The sequence below is a fragment of the Sphaerodactylus townsendi genome, linkage group LG08 (assembly GCF_021028975.2).
Source record: "Sphaerodactylus townsendi isolate TG3544 linkage group LG08, MPM_Stown_v2.3, whole genome shotgun sequence".
NCBI lineage: Eukaryota > Metazoa > Chordata > Lepidosauria > Squamata > Sphaerodactylidae > Sphaerodactylus > Sphaerodactylus townsendi.
The window spans coordinates 9559729-9578616 of NC_059432.1; the positions used below are offsets into that span (position 1 = coordinate 9559729).

The 18888-nt window shown below is 43.8% G+C and overlaps 1 protein-coding gene across 1 annotated transcript in view; it reads right to left on the minus strand.

Annotated features, from left to right (window-relative positions):
- Positions 1-13569: 13569 nt before the first annotated feature.
- LOC125438171 (broad substrate specificity ATP-binding cassette transporter ABCG2-like) overlaps positions 13570-18888 on the minus strand; it is an 89296-nt gene continuing 83977 nt past the window's right edge. Inside the window, exons 14-17 of the mRNA XM_048506410.1 lie at positions 18345-18499; positions 17874-17963; positions 16884-16999; positions 13570-15219 (exon numbers count right to left, since the gene is read on the minus strand). Coding sequence (XP_048362367.1) covers positions 15072-15219; positions 16884-16999; positions 17874-17963; positions 18345-18499 — 509 coding nt within the window. The 3' untranslated portion in view covers positions 13570-15071. The remainder of the gene's footprint in view (positions 15220-16883; positions 17000-17873; positions 17964-18344; positions 18500-18888) is intronic.

The following is an 18888-nucleotide window of genomic DNA, read 5'->3' on the forward strand; positions in this document are numbered from 1 at the left end:
CAATTGTCCACACCTGAGGAAAGGAAGTGGACAGCCATCAGGACATTATTAAGTATTGCAACTTTAAGGCAGATGCAGGTGCAGCATCTGAATATTGGGACTGTTTCTAGAAAAAGAAAGCTAACTGCTTTACTAAAGGAACAAGGCTTTAAGCAAGGAGAAGCTGAACCTTGTTTATTCTCAAGGATGAGAAATGGACAATATCAATACATTCTTACCTTTGTTGATGATCTTTTGATCATCTGCCATGAAGCATGGGAGGATGCAGCAGAAATTGCCAATACAATGAATTGCTCTGTTGAAGTAAAGCAGCTGGGAGAAGCGAAACAATACTTGGGAATACAAATGGAAAGAACCCAGGATGGAGGATTTCTTCTCAACTAGAAAGCAAAGATTATGGACTTTATTGAGTCAGTGAACATGGAAGATGCAAAAGGTGTCAGAACACCAATACGACCTGAATACCCTAAGCTGAATGATGGAGAGCCAATGGAGAACAATCATAGATGCAGAGAAGCTGTTGGAAAGCTGCTACATCTAAGCACAGTCTCTAGGCCAGACATCACAGCTGCTGTGGGAATCTTGAGCAGAAAGACAAGTGCACCAAATCATCATGATTGGAAAGCTATAAAGAGAGTGGATCAATATCTGATCAAGACAATGGACTTAAAATTGAGGATTTCACCCTGCAAGGATTCAAAACTAGTAGGTTATAATGGGTGCAAATTGGAGTGAAGGCAACACTGATTTTGCTTGAACAAGTGGATACATTTTCTACTATGGAGAGAACTTAATAAGCTGGACTAGCAGAAAACAGACTATTATTGCCAGAGGCGTTCCTCCCATTGGGCAAAGTGGGCAGCTGCCCAGGGCGCCACCTTGTGGTGGGCGACAAAATTGCAGGTTCATTTGTGGTGGGATTTTGTATTTTCAGTGTTTTTTTCCGTTTTTGGCCTGCAGGAGGCGCAGATTTTAGGCTAGCAGCACCAAAATTTCAGGGATTGTTTGGGAGACTCTCCTGATGATAAGACCCAGGTTTGGTGAGGTTTGGTTTAGGGAGTCCAAAGTTATGGACTCCCAAAGGGAGTGCCGCATCCCCCATTGTTTCCAATGGGAGCTAATAGGAGATGGGGGCTACGCCTTTGGGGGTCCATAACTTTGGACCCCCTGAACCAAACTTCACCAAACCTGGGTGGTATCATCAGTAGGGTCTCACGAAGATACTCTGAAATTTTGGTGCTGCTATCTTAATAATTGCACTCCTGACAACAGGCACCTCCTAAATTTCACCAGATTCTCTTTTTAAATCCACTCCCTTCCTGCCAATGCTTGTTTTCTTTCTTTCTTTTATTCTCTCAATGCCTAATAAAAATGATGATGATGATGATGATTAAATCAGCATTGATGATTATTATTAAATCTACCCCTCTTCAGCATGGATTTAAAGGGAGAATCTGAGGTCCCCAGTTTTAACATTGAAAGGGATGCTGTTTCAGGGTAGGGGAGAATCCACCCCAAAATAGCATCACTTTCAATGTTGTTTAAACTGGGGACTCCAGATTCTCCTTTAAGGTGGATTTAAAAGGAGAATCTGGGCTCCCTAGTTTAAACACCATTGAAAATGATGCTGTTTGGGGGTGGATTCCATCATCACTTGTTTAAACTAGGGAGCCCAGATTCTCCTTTTAAATCCACCTTAAAGGGAGAATCTGGGGTCCCCAGTTTAAATAACATTGAAAGTGATGCTGTTTCCCCCAATTGGGGGGACTGGATGCAACCCCATAAAATGTTTTCATAGCAGTAATAAAACATTTTGAAAATGTTTTCCAAAAATTATTTCTGCTGTGTGGCATGGCCTATTGCTGTGTTCAGATTCGTGAGTTGGGGGATGTTCTATAATGTGATGATGACTTTGAAATGAGCTGGTTGAAAAAATCATTGTTTGGTCATGGTGGGGCAGGGTGGCTGCCCATGGGGGGGGCATCAAACTGAGGTTTTGCCCAGGGCTCCAGTTTGCCCAGGTATGCCTCTGATTATTGCCCAATCTACTACATAATCTGAATGCATTTCAGCTAATGGTGCATGTCAGGAAATGGAATGGATCATCGCTCTACTGAAGGACTTTGGTGTAGAGGAATCTAAGCCAATCACCTTATTTGAGGACAATCAAGCCTGTATCAAATTAATAAAAAGCGAAGGGATCAATAATAGAAGTAAACACATTGCAATCAAAATTGCGGGAATGAGACGAATGATGAAGGAGGGACTGATCGATATCCAGTATACACCCTCAGAAGAGATGGTGGCTGACATCTTCATGAAGCCACTAGGAAGACTGACGTTTGAGAATCTCCGAGAAAGTTTAGCCGTAATGCAATTTTACAGTGATTGAGTTTCATGTTTGCATTGTTACGATGAAGTTAAATGTTTTCGCATTATTATTATAATTAAGGTTTATGTTTTTATGATTGCAAGTGTATTGTGACAATGACACTTGAGAAGGGCTTTGTTAGGATTTGCAAGTGTCTGTCACAATCCTGACTAGAAGGGGTTAACTATGTGCATGTTAATTAGGTACTGAAGTCACAGTTCATTGATTAAGTCATTGGCTAGTTAACCCGGCATTGCATAGGTTAACCCTTCGGGGATCGGGCAGTATAAAAGCCGAATTAATAAATAAAATAAATAAAAATAGGTGAGACTTGGCACTTAGGTCAGAGGTGATAAAGTTATCTGTGTTCCTTTGTCTCACTCACATGCTCAGAAGTTCTTTGTTGGGATTCACACAAGGTGAATTCCTGCCTTGCTCATAGGCACCTTGTGGGCTCACATTGGCCTGAGTAAAGTAATCCTGTTAGTGCTAGGATAGAAAGCTGTTAGTTTTTTTTCCATGTAACCCTTTTTACCCTTATTAGGAAGTAAACTGTTTTTATATAACCACAGCAATTGTCTCTGGGTCGATTATTTTTCTCTGCTAATAATCAAACAATTAAATTATGTAACAGTGATGGATTTGCCCATGGATGGAGGCGCCTCCTGAGCTCCACCATCGAGGGATTTAGTTGCTCTAACATTTTGCTAAGATCATGGAAGAATTCTCTCATTGGCCCTGTTAGCCTCAGGCAGCATTTACAGCTGGGTCCAGCTGTAATGTGAGGTAATTGGAAGTAACTCTGCTATTTTTACTGGGGAGGAAAATGATTTGCAAAGTCCTCCTGTGAGAGGTGAACGAATATAAACACTCATCCCCTAAACATAAATTGCCCATTCAGCTGTCAGCGCCTTATAGTGTGGATTAAGGCTAAGCTTGGGGTCTTCGCATTTCGAATTGGTTGTTAGACTTTTTGTGGGATCGTTACCTGGTTTTGCAGTTGCAATTACATGTTTTCTAGTGGGTGGGGGGAATCCTCATGCCTTTGATTTATTAGAATGCTGCAGCTGATATTTGTTTATACTTAGCCTGTAGCCAAAGCTGTGTTGCTTGGTAGGTTTAGTGTGAGAAGTGCACCCTGACATAGATTGGGAGAGACCATGCTAAGGTGGGGCGGGGCTGGGGTCACCTATGAAAGGAACAGACAAGAGGATAAATCAAATAATTCCAAAGTTCTTATGAGAACAAGAGAAAAATATATCTCTCTGCCTGGAAGTACACTAAAATATCAAAAATTTGAAAGCAATCAGTCAAAATACAGTCAAGGGCAATTAGGACCATGATCAGTCACAAGAAAAGACATTGGCCAGAGCACCTGAGTTCCTGCGACAGATAAGAACCACAAAATACACATAATATCGTGGAGACAAAAAGTAGAAAATTATGACACAAGACTTGAAAACCAAGAAGAGAAATAAAAGGCAGAATAAATGACAACTTTCATTGAATAGTTCCAAAAGGCAACACACACCCGTGATGATAGAAGGGGCAATCTGAAATGTTTAGTAAAATATAAAAGAGCATCAACCAGAGTACTGGAAGGTGTTGCATGGAGGTTATCTCATTTCCCCATCCCACTATGTCCTTTTGTTGGTATTTGGCAAGTGCCAGTCACACAATCCAGTAATGGAGGAGCTAATGTTGTGCATGCTAATTAGTTAGTGAGGTCAGAAGTCAGTGACCAAGTAACTGACCCCCATTGGTCAAGCAGGTCTACATACAGGTCTGCACGTAGGCAATAGGCATATATCCTTTGTACGCTCTCTGCACATGCCCTCTCAGGTAGCTTATTAGCCGTATGACAGCCAAGCAGGAGCTAGCTGATGGAGCTAGCCAGTTAGTAAGATATTTACCTGTTTTTGTATCCAAGTTTACCCTTCCCTATTTTTATAGTTAGTAAACTTTATTTACAGTAAGCAACTGCCTCTGCCCCTTAATTGTGCAAACTCTGCATTGCGCAATTGCTCAAACCCTTCGGGGGTTGGGTGGTCTATGAAATCTAATAATAAATAAATAAAATAAATAAATTATCACAACTGAGATTCACATCATCTTTCCTAGAAAGCCCCTGTAGCCTCTCCTCTTTCCCTGCTTTCTTCCCACCTGCCCGCCCACCTGCTCGCCTGCCTATCTACCTTTACCTTCCCCATGTCTTCTGGCCCCCTCCTCCCATTTCCTGGCAGTCACTTCATGGTTCTGGCTGCCAGCTATACTGTGCTATGCTCAGTGGTGGGATTCAGCAGGTTCATACCACTTGGGCAGAACCAGCTGTTAAAATGGTGCTTGCAAACAACCAGTTGTTAAATTATTTGAATCCCACCACCGAACCTTTTGTTAAATTATTTGAATCCCACCACTGGTCATGCCCAATTATGTGGTGCTGGTCACCAAGCCAGATTCAATTGCACACCCTGCATTCCCCTCAGACTCACCTCTTCAGTCAGCAGTGTGATGCGGCAGCCAAGGAGAAAAGCCAATCTCGCGATTCTAGAGGTTGTATCAATAGGAGTATAGTGTCAAAATTGAGGGATGTAATTGTACCTCTCTAATCTGCATTGGTTAGACCTCACCTGGAATATTGTGTCCAGTTCTTGGCACCACAGTTTGGGAGGGATATTGACCGGCTAGAGTGGGTCCAGAGGAGGGCAACCAAAATGGAAAAGGGTATGGAGTCCATGCCCTACAAAGAAAGGTTTAGAGAGCTGGGGATGTTTAGTCTGGAGAAGCATAGGTTCAGGGGTGACATGATAGCCATGTTTAAATATTTGAAGGGATGTCATGTCGAAGAGGGAGCAAGCTTGTTTTCTGCTGCCTCAGAGATTAGGACACAGAGTAATGGATTCAAGGTGAAGGAAAAGAGATTCCGCCTAAACATTAGGAAGAACTTCCTGACCATCAGGGCTGTTTGACACTCGGAGAATGGTGGAGTCTCCTTCTTTGGAGTTTTTGGAGTTTTTGGAGTCTCCTCCTTTGGAGGTTTTTAAAGAGAGGCTGGATGAGCATATGTCGGGAGTGCTTTGATTGTGTGTTCCTGCATTGCAGGGAGTTGGACTTGATGGTCCTTGTAGTCTCTTCCAACTCTATGATTCTACGATTCCTTCTCCTGGAAGTCCATGGATCCTCACATTTCCCTGTTTCTTCTTTTTTCCTTCCTACCCATGAATCAACCAACCTTTTGTCTGTCCCCTATCCTCAGCTATATATTTACTTAATCATTGATAGCCTGCCTTTCTCCACAAAGGGGATTCAAGGCTGTCTCTCCCGCATTTTATAACACTATTTCAGCAGTTAGTTAGATGGCTTTGTGCAAAGAACAGGAGGCAACTGGTGCACTGAGAAGAATTATTTTGACTCAATTCAGAAACCACAATCAATTGGTTCTAAATGCAGATCCAAGTATCCCCTCTCACATTTGGTACTGTATATACTCATGTATAAGTCGACCCGCATATAAGTCGAAACACCCAATTTTACCACAAAAAACTGGGAAAACTTATTGATTCAAGTATAAGTCTAGGGTGAAAAATGCAGCAGCTACTGGTAAATTTCAAAAATAAAAGCAGTTCAGTCTGCCAGTGTGATCCCACCTATCTAGCTGCATCCAGACTCCAGGCCTCTTAACTGAACTCAAACCCTTCGGGGGTGAAGTTGACTGGCTCCAGCTACAGGCAGCACCAATTATAACATTTTATAACAGGAAACCAAAATACAAACTAATAGTCAATCAGTATAAACACAATATCTCCTTTTCAACAATTAATACAAACATTCTCATACCTGAAATACAGGCCTCTTAATTCTGAGGAAATGGAGCCTTTCCTTCCTTATGTGGAAAATCTGAACTCTTTAGCTCCCCCTAATGGCACATACAGCATGTGCTTGAGCATAAGACCCGAATATGTGCTTGAGCATAAGACCCGTATGTGCTTGAGCATAAGACCCGAATATAAGTCAGGTTTTTTCAGCATAAAAAATGTGCTGAAAAAGTCAACATACACGAGTATATATGGTAATTAAAACTTTGCAAGTTCAATTGCTCAAGTTAATTTGTAAATTCAGATTCTGAATCTCCAAGGTTTATGCTGCCTGTGTGCTGTTTGCATGATGCAGTTTTATAATGCTAAATCTCTTCCCCACTCCCCCGGCTGGCTTCATGAAATTCCCAGCCCTTTTTCCAGTTTTCCAGCCCACCCCCCTCGCTCATGGGACAGAACCCTCTGCAAAACTGAAAGGAGGAGGAGGTAATCTTTTCTTTTAAAACCTACCTCCACAATTTTCAGAACTTAGGGCATGTTAAGGGCGGAAGCTATCGGTTGCAGAAAAGATTTAGGGTTTTCTTTTGCTATCACTGTAGTCATTTTTGTTAAGGGCAGAAGCTATTTAGGGTTTTTTGCTATTACTGTAGCCATTTTTGTTAAGGGCGGAAGCTATCGGCTGCAGAAAAGAGACTTAAGTTAGGCATCATCTGCCAATTGTTGCCTTGTTTCACAAGCGTCCGATGTGGAAAAGATACACACTCCTCTTCCCTCTTCCTCAGTTGTCCTGCTGTCACAGCAAGAGGCAAATGGATGGGGAGGGGAGAAGGAGGAAGGGTGTCAGAACCTCCTTGAGCCCAACAATTGAAACAGTTGCAATGAACAATGATTTCTTTATTGTAGGTCAGATAAGTTCTGTACACGGTCCAAGACGTCTCTGGCTTGGCTCAGCCAAGATGTCTCAATCATAAAGCACCCAGACAGCCCTTTCTCCGCCCACCATACAGTTTCTCAGCGGTACTACCAAGAACCAAAGCATTTGGCCTTCACTAAGAGCGGGAGAGATAAGTGGAGACAGAAAGCAACAGCGAAATAGTTTCACACAGCAAATTCACACCAGACAGAGATCCCAGCCCCCAATATCCAGGCCATCCCGACAAAGGGTGTGGGGGTGATTTTCCACCCCCACATGACCCCAAGGGTTCCACCTGGTGCACCGGTCCCCACCCTGCACCTGGTGGCTATGCCTCTGGTCTGGCATGACTTGGTTTTCAGAAAACCACGCTGACTTTTTGTCAGTATTCCCAGTGCTGGCTGTCTGTTTAATAATCTGCTCCAGAATCTTCCGTGGTATTGATGTCAGACTGACTGGATAGTAATTATTAGGGTCCTCCTTTCCCCCCTTTTTGAAGATGGGGATAACTTTAGCCCTCCTCCAGTCCTCTGGGACTTCTCCTGTTCTCCAGGAGTTCTCAAACATTATAGCAAGTGGTTCTGAGACTACTTCTGCCAGTTCTTTTAATACCCTGGGATGTAGTCCATCAGTGCCTGGAGATTTAAATTAGTTTAAATTAGCCAGATATTCCTGCACTAGCTCTTTATTTATTCTGTGCTGAATTTCTCCTACTGCATCTTCTGTTTCATTTCCCCCTGGATGAGCACCGTTTCCTTTTTGGGAAAAGACTGAGGCAAAGGAAGTGTTGAGTAGTTCTGCCTTTTCTCCATCCCCTGTTAGCATTTTGCCATCTTCTCCTTGCAGTGACTCTATCCTACCTTTTTTCTTCCTTTTGCTATGAACATAATCAAAACAGCTTTTTTTGTTTTGTTTTTAACCTCTCTGGCAAGCCTCAGCTCTTGTGAGCTTTAGCCGTTTTGACTTTCTCCCTACACATCCTGGTTATTTGTTTGAATTCCTCTTCGGTGATTTCCCCCCCTTTTAATTTCTTGTACATGTCCTTTTAAAATCTTAGCTCAGTTGAAAGTTCTTTAGACAGCCATCGTGGTTTCCTTAGACATCTCCTGTTTTCCCTCCTCACTGGAATTGAAATTGTGCCCTCAAGATTTCACTTTCAAGAAACTTCCAGCCCATCATGCATTCCCTTCTCTTATAGTATTTTTGACCACAGGATCGCACCAGGTAGATTCCTAACTTAATGAAATCTGCTTTCAAAAGTCCAGAATGCGTGTATGACTACGCTTAGCATCCCCTTTCCGCTGAATAACAAACTCCAGGAGAACATGATCACCCCCACCTAAGGATCCTACCACTTCACTAATCAGAACATCATTATCGGTTAGGAGCAGTTCCCCTTGTTGCTTCTTCCACCTTCTGGACCATGAAATTGTCTGCAAGGCAAGACAATTTGTTGGACCTGATTGTCCTGGAAGAGTTTGACTCCCAACAATATCCAGATAATTAAAATCTCCCATTACTACTACTTCTTTCCTTTCTGAAAGTTTGGTCATCTGTTCCAAGAATGTATCGTCCATCTCTACAGACTGGCATGGGGCTCTATAATAGACCCACACAATGAGATCAGTGCTGTTTCGCTCCCTCTTAATTATTACCCAGATGCTCTCAACCTTGCTTGCAGGATTTAAGTCATGAACCTGCTCACAGCTGTAATAATCTTTTACATAAAAAGCTCCTCCTCTTCCTTTTCTATTTGATCTGTTTCTCTGAAACAGGTTATACTCTTCAATTCTTATGTTCCAATCATGAGACTTATCCCACCAGGTTTCAGTAATATCATATTTGTTTTGCTGTGTTAAGAGTTCGAGTTAATTTTGTTTATTTCCCATGCTCTGTGTATTGGTGCAGAGACATCGAAGGCCGTGGTGGATTTCCTCTGGCTGCTTCTTTAAGTTTTTTTCCCTCCTGCTGTTGGCTTCTTGAACTATTTCTCAGTTCTCTCTATCATCACTATCACTTGATAGACTCCTGTCTGCTTGAATACTGTCTCCCTCCTCCACATAACTCAGTTTAAAGCCAGTGTCCACTGAATGACCTTTCCACACAAACTCACAACATTTCTTTCCACATTTCCATGCCAAAGTCAATTAAAAGGTACGCTACTTGCTTGTATTAAACTTTCTTCACAACTTTCCATTTCTGAAAAAATATCTTTTATCATTGACAACATGGCATGTGGCCATAACTTGGTCCATAACTTGGACCCATTATTGTGAGCCCTCCCCTCTGCTGCCAAAAGGAACAATTTCCTGCCCTCCTTTAAGTGGCAGCCTCTTAAACACTTTCAGAAAGCAATCATGTTCCCCTCCCCCACCTCCTTTTTTCCATACTGAATATCATTCCTAAGTCCCTCAACCTTTCATCGTTGGGTTTGGTCTCCAGACCCCTGATCACCCTTGTTGCTCCGCACCTGCTCTACTTTTTCCAAATGCTTTCTGAAATGAGGCCTCCAGAACTGTACACAGGACTCAAGGTGTGGCCTGACCAATGCAGTGCACAACAGAACTATGGCATCTTGGTGGTTATGCCTTTGTTGATACACCCAAAGATCAAATTTGCCTTTTTTGTCACTGTATCACACTGACTGCTCATATTTAGCTTGCAGTCCACTCATACCCAAGATCTTTTTCAGACACACAGTTACCCAACCCAGAAGTGTATTCATCATCCAATATGCACACTTTTCATTTTTGTTACCCAGATGTAGAACTCTGCATTTATCCTTCTCGAATTGCAACTTGTTAACATCTGCCCACTTTCCCAGTGTTCAGATCTCGTTACATTCTACTTCTATCTTCAGTTGTCTTCACTACTCCTCCCAATTTGGTGTCATGTGCAGGTTTAATGAGTAGCACTCTACTCCCTCATCCAGATCATTCATAAAAATATTAAAATGTACTGGGCCTGGAACCCAGACATGTGGCCCTTCACTGGACACCTCCCTCCCATCAGAGGAAATGCCACTGACCATGACTCTTTGGGTGTGGCTCTCCAACCCGTTTCCTGATCCACCTAACTATCCTACAGTCTAATCTGCAATGCACCATTCAGAATATTGTGGGGGATCAGGTTCAAAGCTTTACTGAAATCAAGGTTGACAACGTCAACAGCCTTCCTAGGATCCAGTCAGCTCCTCACTCCATCAAAGAGGGAAAGGAGGTTGGTCCGGCAAGACCTACAGTGCTGCACTTACCTGTCACTGTGGTTCATCAAGTGGGCCTCTGTGCAGCCACACGTTGGAGCTGGGCATGGGCAGGCCAGCCACTGTCAAACTAGAAAGCTTCTCTTCGTTTCTGTTGCTGTGTCATGATCAGCCCAGTTTTGATCCTACCATGTCTCCTGCCCAAGATTTGGGGTCCTTTCTCTCCTCATCCCCCCCCCCACTTCGTTGCTGTGGTTGTATTTTCTCACCCTTTGTACTTTGTGCTTCAAACCAGAAATGGGATGATCGTGACAAGCGGCTCCTAACACCTCCTGCAATGGCAGCCTGGCCTACAGCACCTCCTGGCATCCTCTGTGGTCAAGCCTGGTCCTTTCCTTTTTTTTTAAATAAAAATTTTAATTGATATTTTGGATCATTTCTTGCTTATGTTTTACATCCTCCGTTTCCTTTTACCCCTTTTCCCCCACCCCAACCCCCCGTTTCCTTCCTTCTGTTCTTCAAATGTGCAGCAGAAGACGGAGGCGTAGCTAGGGAAAACAGAGCCCAGGACAAAATCTGAGTTTTGCGCCCCCCCCAATGGGCAGCCACCCTCCCCTACCACAATCAAAGGCCACCCTCCCCCACTACAACCAAAGAACAATTTTTTGCCAAAGCCACCATCACATTATAGAACATGTCCCAACTCACAAATCTGAACAACAATGGGCCATGCCACACAGCAGAAATAAAAAATGTTGATAACATTTTCAAAATGCTTTCAAAATGTTTAACAACTGTTTCAACACTTAAAAGTGTTTTGAGTGTCATATGACTTAAAATGCTTTCAAAATGTTTTATTACGACTGTGAATAATGTTTTATTACTCATGCCTTTGTATTTCTCCCAAGCATTGCCAGAAATAATAGCCAATTTGGATTAATATCAAACCTGCCCAAGTAAGACAAGGTGCCAGCAAGCCTGAATTTCCATCTCTTTCTCTGAATGCCTATTTCACACTACAAGAACTCCACGCACTGCAGATTCAACCTCTAATTGCTCAGCATTCCAACACATCACTCTCTACAATCCCAGATGCAGAGAAATTATGACAGCTATGTGTTTGTGTCCCCTGCTCTTTCTTCATTAAACCATTGAAGATATAGCTATTATTAAAACATTGGGCAGAACTAGGGTTGCCTGCTCCAGACTGGGAAATACCTGGAGGTTTTCAAGGTGAAACCGGAGGAAGGGGGGTCCAGAGAGAGGACTGGCTTCAGTGGAGTGCAGTGCAGAATCTACCACACGAAGTTGCCATGTTCTCTTGGTGAACTGACAGCCCCTGGGAATGGAACCTGTGCTCTGGCCCTGAAATGGCAGGTTCCACGCTGGAATGACATCATCCCCAGCTAACAGAGTCTGTGCTCTGGGACTCACCTGACGAGTGCCAAACTGGAATGGCAGCCCCAGGGAACAGAATCTATGCTCTGGCACTGGAATTACAGCTCACACACAGGAATGGCAGCCCCAGGGAACAGAATCTGAGACTGGCATTGGAATGACATTCCAGTGCTAGCAAAGGAGTTTTCCAGGCTTTTTATAAGTAATATTATAAAATTATATAATAGTACTATAAAATTATAATGATCTATGTAATTATTTCTCTAGCTTTCTTCATTGCAAAGATGCATTTACCCCCGTATATCTGCAAAGAAAAGGGCCCTAGACTTTTAAAATAAAGATGGGAATAAGTAATATCTAAGATCTATTTTTACTGCTACAGTGATACATCAAGGGTTTTTTTTAGCTCAAAAAGCAGTTTGCTGAAAGGGAGCCAAGCTCATGAAAGTGCTCAGAGAAACTGCTATGTAGATTGCCACTTGCTGCTGCAAATGCACATATTCAGCACCATGTGGAAACAGTCCTACCTTGACTCTCCTAGGTAGGCCCTGGCGGCTGTATTCAAATTCAATAAATACAATTTGCTGCTTTTCTTAATGAGCATAAAGCCTCTTCACTTTATTCCTTGATTCCTAATTATAATGGATTTTTCTGCATTTTGGAACAACTGATCTGTACAAGTTGTTCTGGATTAGAAAATAAGGTACATTTCAATGGAGTCTGGATTTCAAACAGAGCAACAGAAATGAGGGAAATAACAAAATCCACACAGCACAATGCCCGAATATAAGACATCCCCTGAAAATAAGACATAGTAGAGTTTTGCTGAAGTGCAAAATATAAGGCATCCCCCGAAAGTAAGACGTAGCAAAGATTTTGTTTGGAAGCATGCCCGACGAACAGAACACAGAAAAATAAGACATCCCCTGAAAATAAGACATAGCACATCTTTGGGAGCAAAAATTAATATAAAACACTGTCTTATATTCGGGGAAACACGGTAAGCAGAAATCCTGTATTTCTACTGCTCTCCCTTTCCCATCTTTTTCACTCCCTCCCCATTGCTTCCATCTCCTTTCCCCTATTTTTCAAAAGTATAAATTATTTTCTATCCCCCTGAATTTCATCCTCCTCCTCCTGCCCTAGCCAGAACATGCCTCACCTGTACTCAGGTTGCAGGGTTTCCCATTTATCTACCATCTCTCAGTTCTTTTCAATATCACCAATTAGCTTCTGTATTACAATTTCAAATGATAGAACATATATGAATGCTCACATTTCATGCGCATGCATATTAAACACCTGAAACAGCTACTGAAAACCTCTAAAATGTCTCTAAACCTGAGCGCTGAAGTCTTTTTTTCATACTGTGATGCAACCCATTTTCACCAGCTTTCCACAAATGGGGGCTCAGAGGTGAGGTAAATTTTAAGGGGAAAATATCACTTCTAGACCACTTCATACTTTTCATTGGAACAGTCAGCCTTACAACACCATTGCCACGAATGCAGTCTCTCACAACCATAAAGACCGAGCGACTTATCCGAGTTCGGAACACAGGTTTTAAAATCCAAGTCATTTCGCAACCCTGTTTTCCAGAAAATGACCCCTTCCATGATTTTTTCAGGATTTTTGGAGGATGCTTGAAATATAAGCCCTACTCCAAAAATAAGCCCTAGTTGCAGATTCCCCGGCACAGCTGATCTGGTCATGCGGGGGGTGCAAAATCATGGGAAAAAATAAGGCACCCCCTGAAAATAAGCCCTAACGCATCTTTTGGAGCAAAAATTAATATAAGATCCTGTCTTGTTTTCAGGAAAACACGGTTATGCTTCTATCAGCAGCAGAGAAATCTTAATCCAGACAAGTCTATAGAAAACAATCTTTATCACACTTTGGAATGACAAATTCTAGGACAGGAGATTTCCTTATGGTTGTGTTTTCATAGCTGTAAAAAAAATCACATACATAAGTTTCTAATAAAATAACCATGATAAAAATAAACATTCCCAATACCTGAGGTTTACAGATGATTGGGAAATATCTTACTATGATCAAATGTGAATATTACTTGCGGATAGAAATAAACATGTAACATTGCTATAGGCAATGTTTGTTGCCATGACTGTTAAAACTGAGATAAAGTTCAGATCTCTTGATTTAATTCCTACTGGTGAATTCTTGTCCTACGTGCCAATTAAATTAAAAGGTGAAATTCTGTGCAGAAAGCATTTATTGAAAGCTAGTGATTCATAGAATCTGATGGAAGGTGGTTCCAAATCAGGAACACCCCTTTTTTCACTTGATGAAAGGGTCAGCTACTTGACAGCTGTCCCCTCCTCCAGCTTCAGAGGGTTGTGTTGGTCTGCAGTAGAACATTTGGATGTGAGTCCAGTAGCAGCTTACGGATCAACAAGACTTTTTGGGTATGAGTTTTGGAGAGTCAAAGATTTCATATCTGGTAAAGGGAGCTTTGACTCTCAGAAGCTTATATCTGTCAATATCTTGGTCTTGCCATGTCTCCAGGGGAGGGCGGGAGATAGTGGCATCCTGGCTGCTGCTATGCAGGAATGTGCAGACTAACTGCAACAGCTGACCAAGGGAGAGGTGCCCTGAGTCCTTATCTCTGATCATGGCCTTGGAGAGTTGCAGGCTTGGGAACTGGCAATGGGACGATGAGAGGAGGGGGTTGCTTAGCAACAGCGCAAAGGAAGGGGCTGCAAGGTGGGATTCATGGGAAGGCTGTGTGAGAAAGATTTTAGTTTTGGCAAAAATCCTTGAAGTGTATCTTGTCTGAACTCCAAGCAATATATTGATTCTGAGTCTGTTTATTGGGAAGGCCTTGGTACATGGCAATACTCAAAAATTCTTGCTGGTCTCTAAGCTGCTACTGGACCCAAATCTTGCAAACTAGTTATATAGCAAGTAGCAACACTAATAGCTGCCTAGAGGCATTGGAACAGAAGTACTGGCCCCCATCTTGACTGTCTCCATTTTCAGACTCGCTGTCTATGAAAACTAACCGTCTGGTTTTTTACCTTCAGTTTACCTTCAGTTTTTTATCTGAACCACTGTTTCTGAATAAAGACTTTTGCCAAAACAGAAGTGCTTTCCCTGAATAGTCTAGGGGCCCTGACAACCACAGATCCAAACAAGATCCCTAACAAAAATTGGGCCTATCCTGAAAGCACACACAAAGTGTGGGGCTTCATGTTCAAGGGCTTGTTAGTCAAATCATTCTTTTACCAAAAACAAACCAACCCTCAAAAGGGAGTTTAAATGTCCGAGTGGCTGCCAGCGGGGCTGAGAAAACAGTGGGTCAGTTGGATCTGCGAAGGGATGACTTATTGAACGCCAGCTGAAGGAGGAGAGTCAGGTGAACTTCCTCATGAACCGGAGTTTGATGTAGGCTATCGTGAGGAAGATTGCAGTCATCCAGAGGAGTGCCACTATGTTCTCCCACATGGCCCAGTCATTTGGCTCCACGCCCTGGCCGCAGAGGTATTGCTCACCAAAGCAACTGTTAAAATAATTTGCAGATATTAAGTGTTACACATTAACTACGTGAGAACTCGTATCAGTACCAAAATAAGCTTTCCAACCGCCCCGTATACGAACTTTGCTTACTGAGCCAAGGGCACTGCTGAAATGGTCATTGTGAAGCAGGGACATAGGTATAGATTTTTAATGGCGGGGGTTCGGGTACGGGGCCATGCCTCCACCCGCCCCTGGGGTGTGGCCATGCCTCCCCAAGCCCTGCCCCCGCCCTCAGTGCTTATAAAAGCAGCTCTCTGAGGCCAGGGGCGGCAGACTCCCCTGCCCCCCCACCGGCTGGGCTCCCAGCCGGCAGTCCCTTCTGCCCTCCCCTCCAGGCAGAGGCATAGCTAGGGTAAATGGAGACTGGTGCAAAATCTGAGTTTTGCGCCCCCCCTTTCATGGGCAGCCGCTGTGATGCTGGAATCCACCCCCAAACAGCATCATTTTCAATAGTGTTTAAACTAGGGAGGCCGGATTATCCTTTCAAATCTACCTTAAAGGGAGAATCTGGGGTCCCAAGTTAAAACAACATTGATTCTTCCCCACCCTTAAACAGCATCACTTTCAATGTTTAAACGGGGGACCTCAGATTCTCCCTTTAAATCCATGCTGAAGGGGGTGGATTTAAAAGGAGAATCTGGGGAAATGTGGGGGGTGCCTACTGTAAGGGGTGCAATTGTTAAGCTAGCAGCACCAAACTTTCAAGGTATCTTGAGGAGACCATCTGATGATACCACTCAAGTTTGGTGAAGTTTGGTTCATGGGGTCCAAAGTTATCGACCCTCAAATGTGTAGCCCCATCTTCTATTAGCTCCTATTGGAAACAATGGGGGATGGGGATATTGCCTTTGGGAGTCCATAGCTTTGGACCCCCTAGACCAAACTTCACAAAATCTGGCTGGTATCAGTAGGAGACTCTCCTGATGATAACAGCCAGGTTTGGTGAAGTTTGGTTCACGGAGGCCAAAGTTATGAACCCTCAAATGGGTAGGCCCCATCTACTATTAGCTCCCATTGGAAACAATGGGGGGCACACCCTTTGGGAGTCCATAACTTTGGACCCCCTGAACCAAACCTCACCAAACCTTGATAGTATCATCAGGAGAGTCTCCCAACAAATCCCTGAAATTTTGGTGCTGCTAGCCTAAAAATCGCGCCCCTTGCAGGCCATACATAAAAAAACCACTTAAAAATACAAACCCCCCCCACAAACGGGGGTGGGTGGGTGGGTGGGTGGCGGCGCTTCAGACATGTAATGGGGGGTTGAACCCAAGAACCCCCCTTACCTACATCCTTGCGAGAGGCAACTTAGCCTCTTACTCCTGAGAGAGAACACATCTGATTTGTTGATGCTTCTGCTTTATTGGAAGTCTTGCAAATTCATTTTGAAGTTAAATTTGAGTCAGTTACAGCTGGAAGACACAGTTGCTGCCAAGTCAGAATTTCATTCTCTTGGCCCCAATATAAATTTTGTTCTGATAGGGCATTTATTCTGTTTACCCTGTCTTGGTAGACTTCTCTACTTCAATGGAATTTTCCAAAGAACAAAGTGATATGCATTCTTAGCAGCACCAATAAGCTATCCCAAATAAAGCAGGCAAGAACCAATCCTTTATGAAGCTCAGAATGTAACAGGCTGGGACTTACATTTGCTGAGGCTGGGAGGTATTCTGGGGACAACTGCTTAGCAGCGTGGATTCACTGTCATTCAGCTGCTTATCGCTGCAGAATTTCAGCCCCCTGAACTCGTTCACTTCAAGGGCCTAAGCAGTAAAGCAGAGACCAAAATGGAACAACAATAGGGTGGGAGAGGAGAATCCCCCAGCAAGCTCACCATATTTATTTTATTTATTTATTTGCTTTGTTTATAGCCCACCTTTCTCACTGAGACTCAAGGTGGACTGCAGGATATGAAACAGTGAAGACAGACAATGCGAAGTGCTGAACTTAGCTTTCATTCTTTCTGCCCTGATTTAAATAGCTCAAAAGGTTTGGATTTTGGGGCAATTGTTGTATGCCTGATCTCTGGAAAGCATGCCATTATAAGGTAAGCTCACAACAGTTCCTTTTGGGAATACTGTATATTCCATTCTAACAAGTTGCTTTTCAATATCTTTTTGCCTATGAAGCCAAAACAGGGTTGCCAACCTCTAGTTAGGACCTGGAGTCCTCCCAGAATTATGACTGATCTGCAGACCTCAGAGATCAGTTCCTTTGGAGTTTATGGGATGGACTCTGCGGCCGCTGGGCCAAAGGAGGGACACCGGCATTCAGCCCCAGCTCATCTCCAGACCACAGAGATCAGTTCTCCTGGATAAAAGGGATGCTCTGGAGGGTGGACTCTCTGGCAAGGAACCCCACCGAAGTCCCCGTCCTTTCCAGTCTCCATCCCCAAATCTCCAGGAGTTCCCCAACCTGGATCTGGTCCCACATACACACCCTCCCCCGCCCGAGCGGCTGGGGGGACCGTGCGACACTAAAGCAAGCCATCAAGGCACTCTGCACGCGGCTGGCAAAACCAACAGGCCTGTTTCTTCGCCTCTCCTCCCCACACTGTCCAGAGAGCTGATATTTCATTTACAAAACTGAAGAAATCAAAAAAGGGCCATAGAAAGTGTACATAGATGCCATATTTACTGTCAGGCCGTATCTTGGAATGCTGAAGTACTTCAGCCAGTTGAGCCAGCCCATCACGGAGGGAAGATTCACCAGCAAGCCCGAAAAGATCTGGAATTTTTTAGGGGGGAAGGGGGAGAAAAGCTATGTGTGAATTCATTCCTCAAGGTGATGTTTCTGGCCTAAAAGGGAACCACTCCTTCAGTAGCCATTTGCCTTTGTCCTGTGGAAGAGGGCAGAATTCACAGACGAGTGTTTCATGCACACATGTTAACAAGCATGGTTCATAGGGTTGCCAAGCTCTGGGGTTCTCATGGCATGAAAACCGATCTCCAGACTTCAGAATCATTTCCCCTGAAGACAAGGGCAGACCTGGGGAGAGGATTGTGTGCCGCTGCATCTCAGCTGAGGTCTCTGCCCTCCCCAGGCACCATCTTCAGACATTTCCCAAACCAGAGTCGGCATCCCTGCATTGACTCGCACTGATCTTACCAGCATGAAGACGAAGCAAATGGTGATGAGGAGGTTAGCGATCGCTACCACGTTCATCCCAGCAGAGACAGCCAGGGCCATGGAGGTGGCCGTGTAAGACAAGAGCACCAGCGTCAGCATGAAGAAGAAGAACCGCCCAGCCTCCGCTTGGTAGCCTAAGAACAGCAGGATGGAGAGGCCCGGTGAATGGCAACAGAGCGCCAGGCACGAAAGGCCCTCCGGGAAAGACAGGCGTCAGGAAGGGAGCCCAAAACTTGCCCTTGTGGGACACAGGCGGGCCACTGGGAGGGCTGGAGCCAGGGGAGGATCTACAGAAAATGGCGCCCAGGGCAAGCACTCCAATTGCGCCTCCCCCAACTCCAGGGGATCAAGGCAGCTCACAATATGAACACAGTGAGAGTACACAAACCAGGGTTTAAAATCACAATTGATGACTACTTTAAATGCTCTTCTTACCTCTTCTTCAGCTGTTCTGAATGAATTGTAAATTTTAAACATTATTTTTAAAGTCGACACAGCCAAATTTTGCCAAAATGTTCAAAAG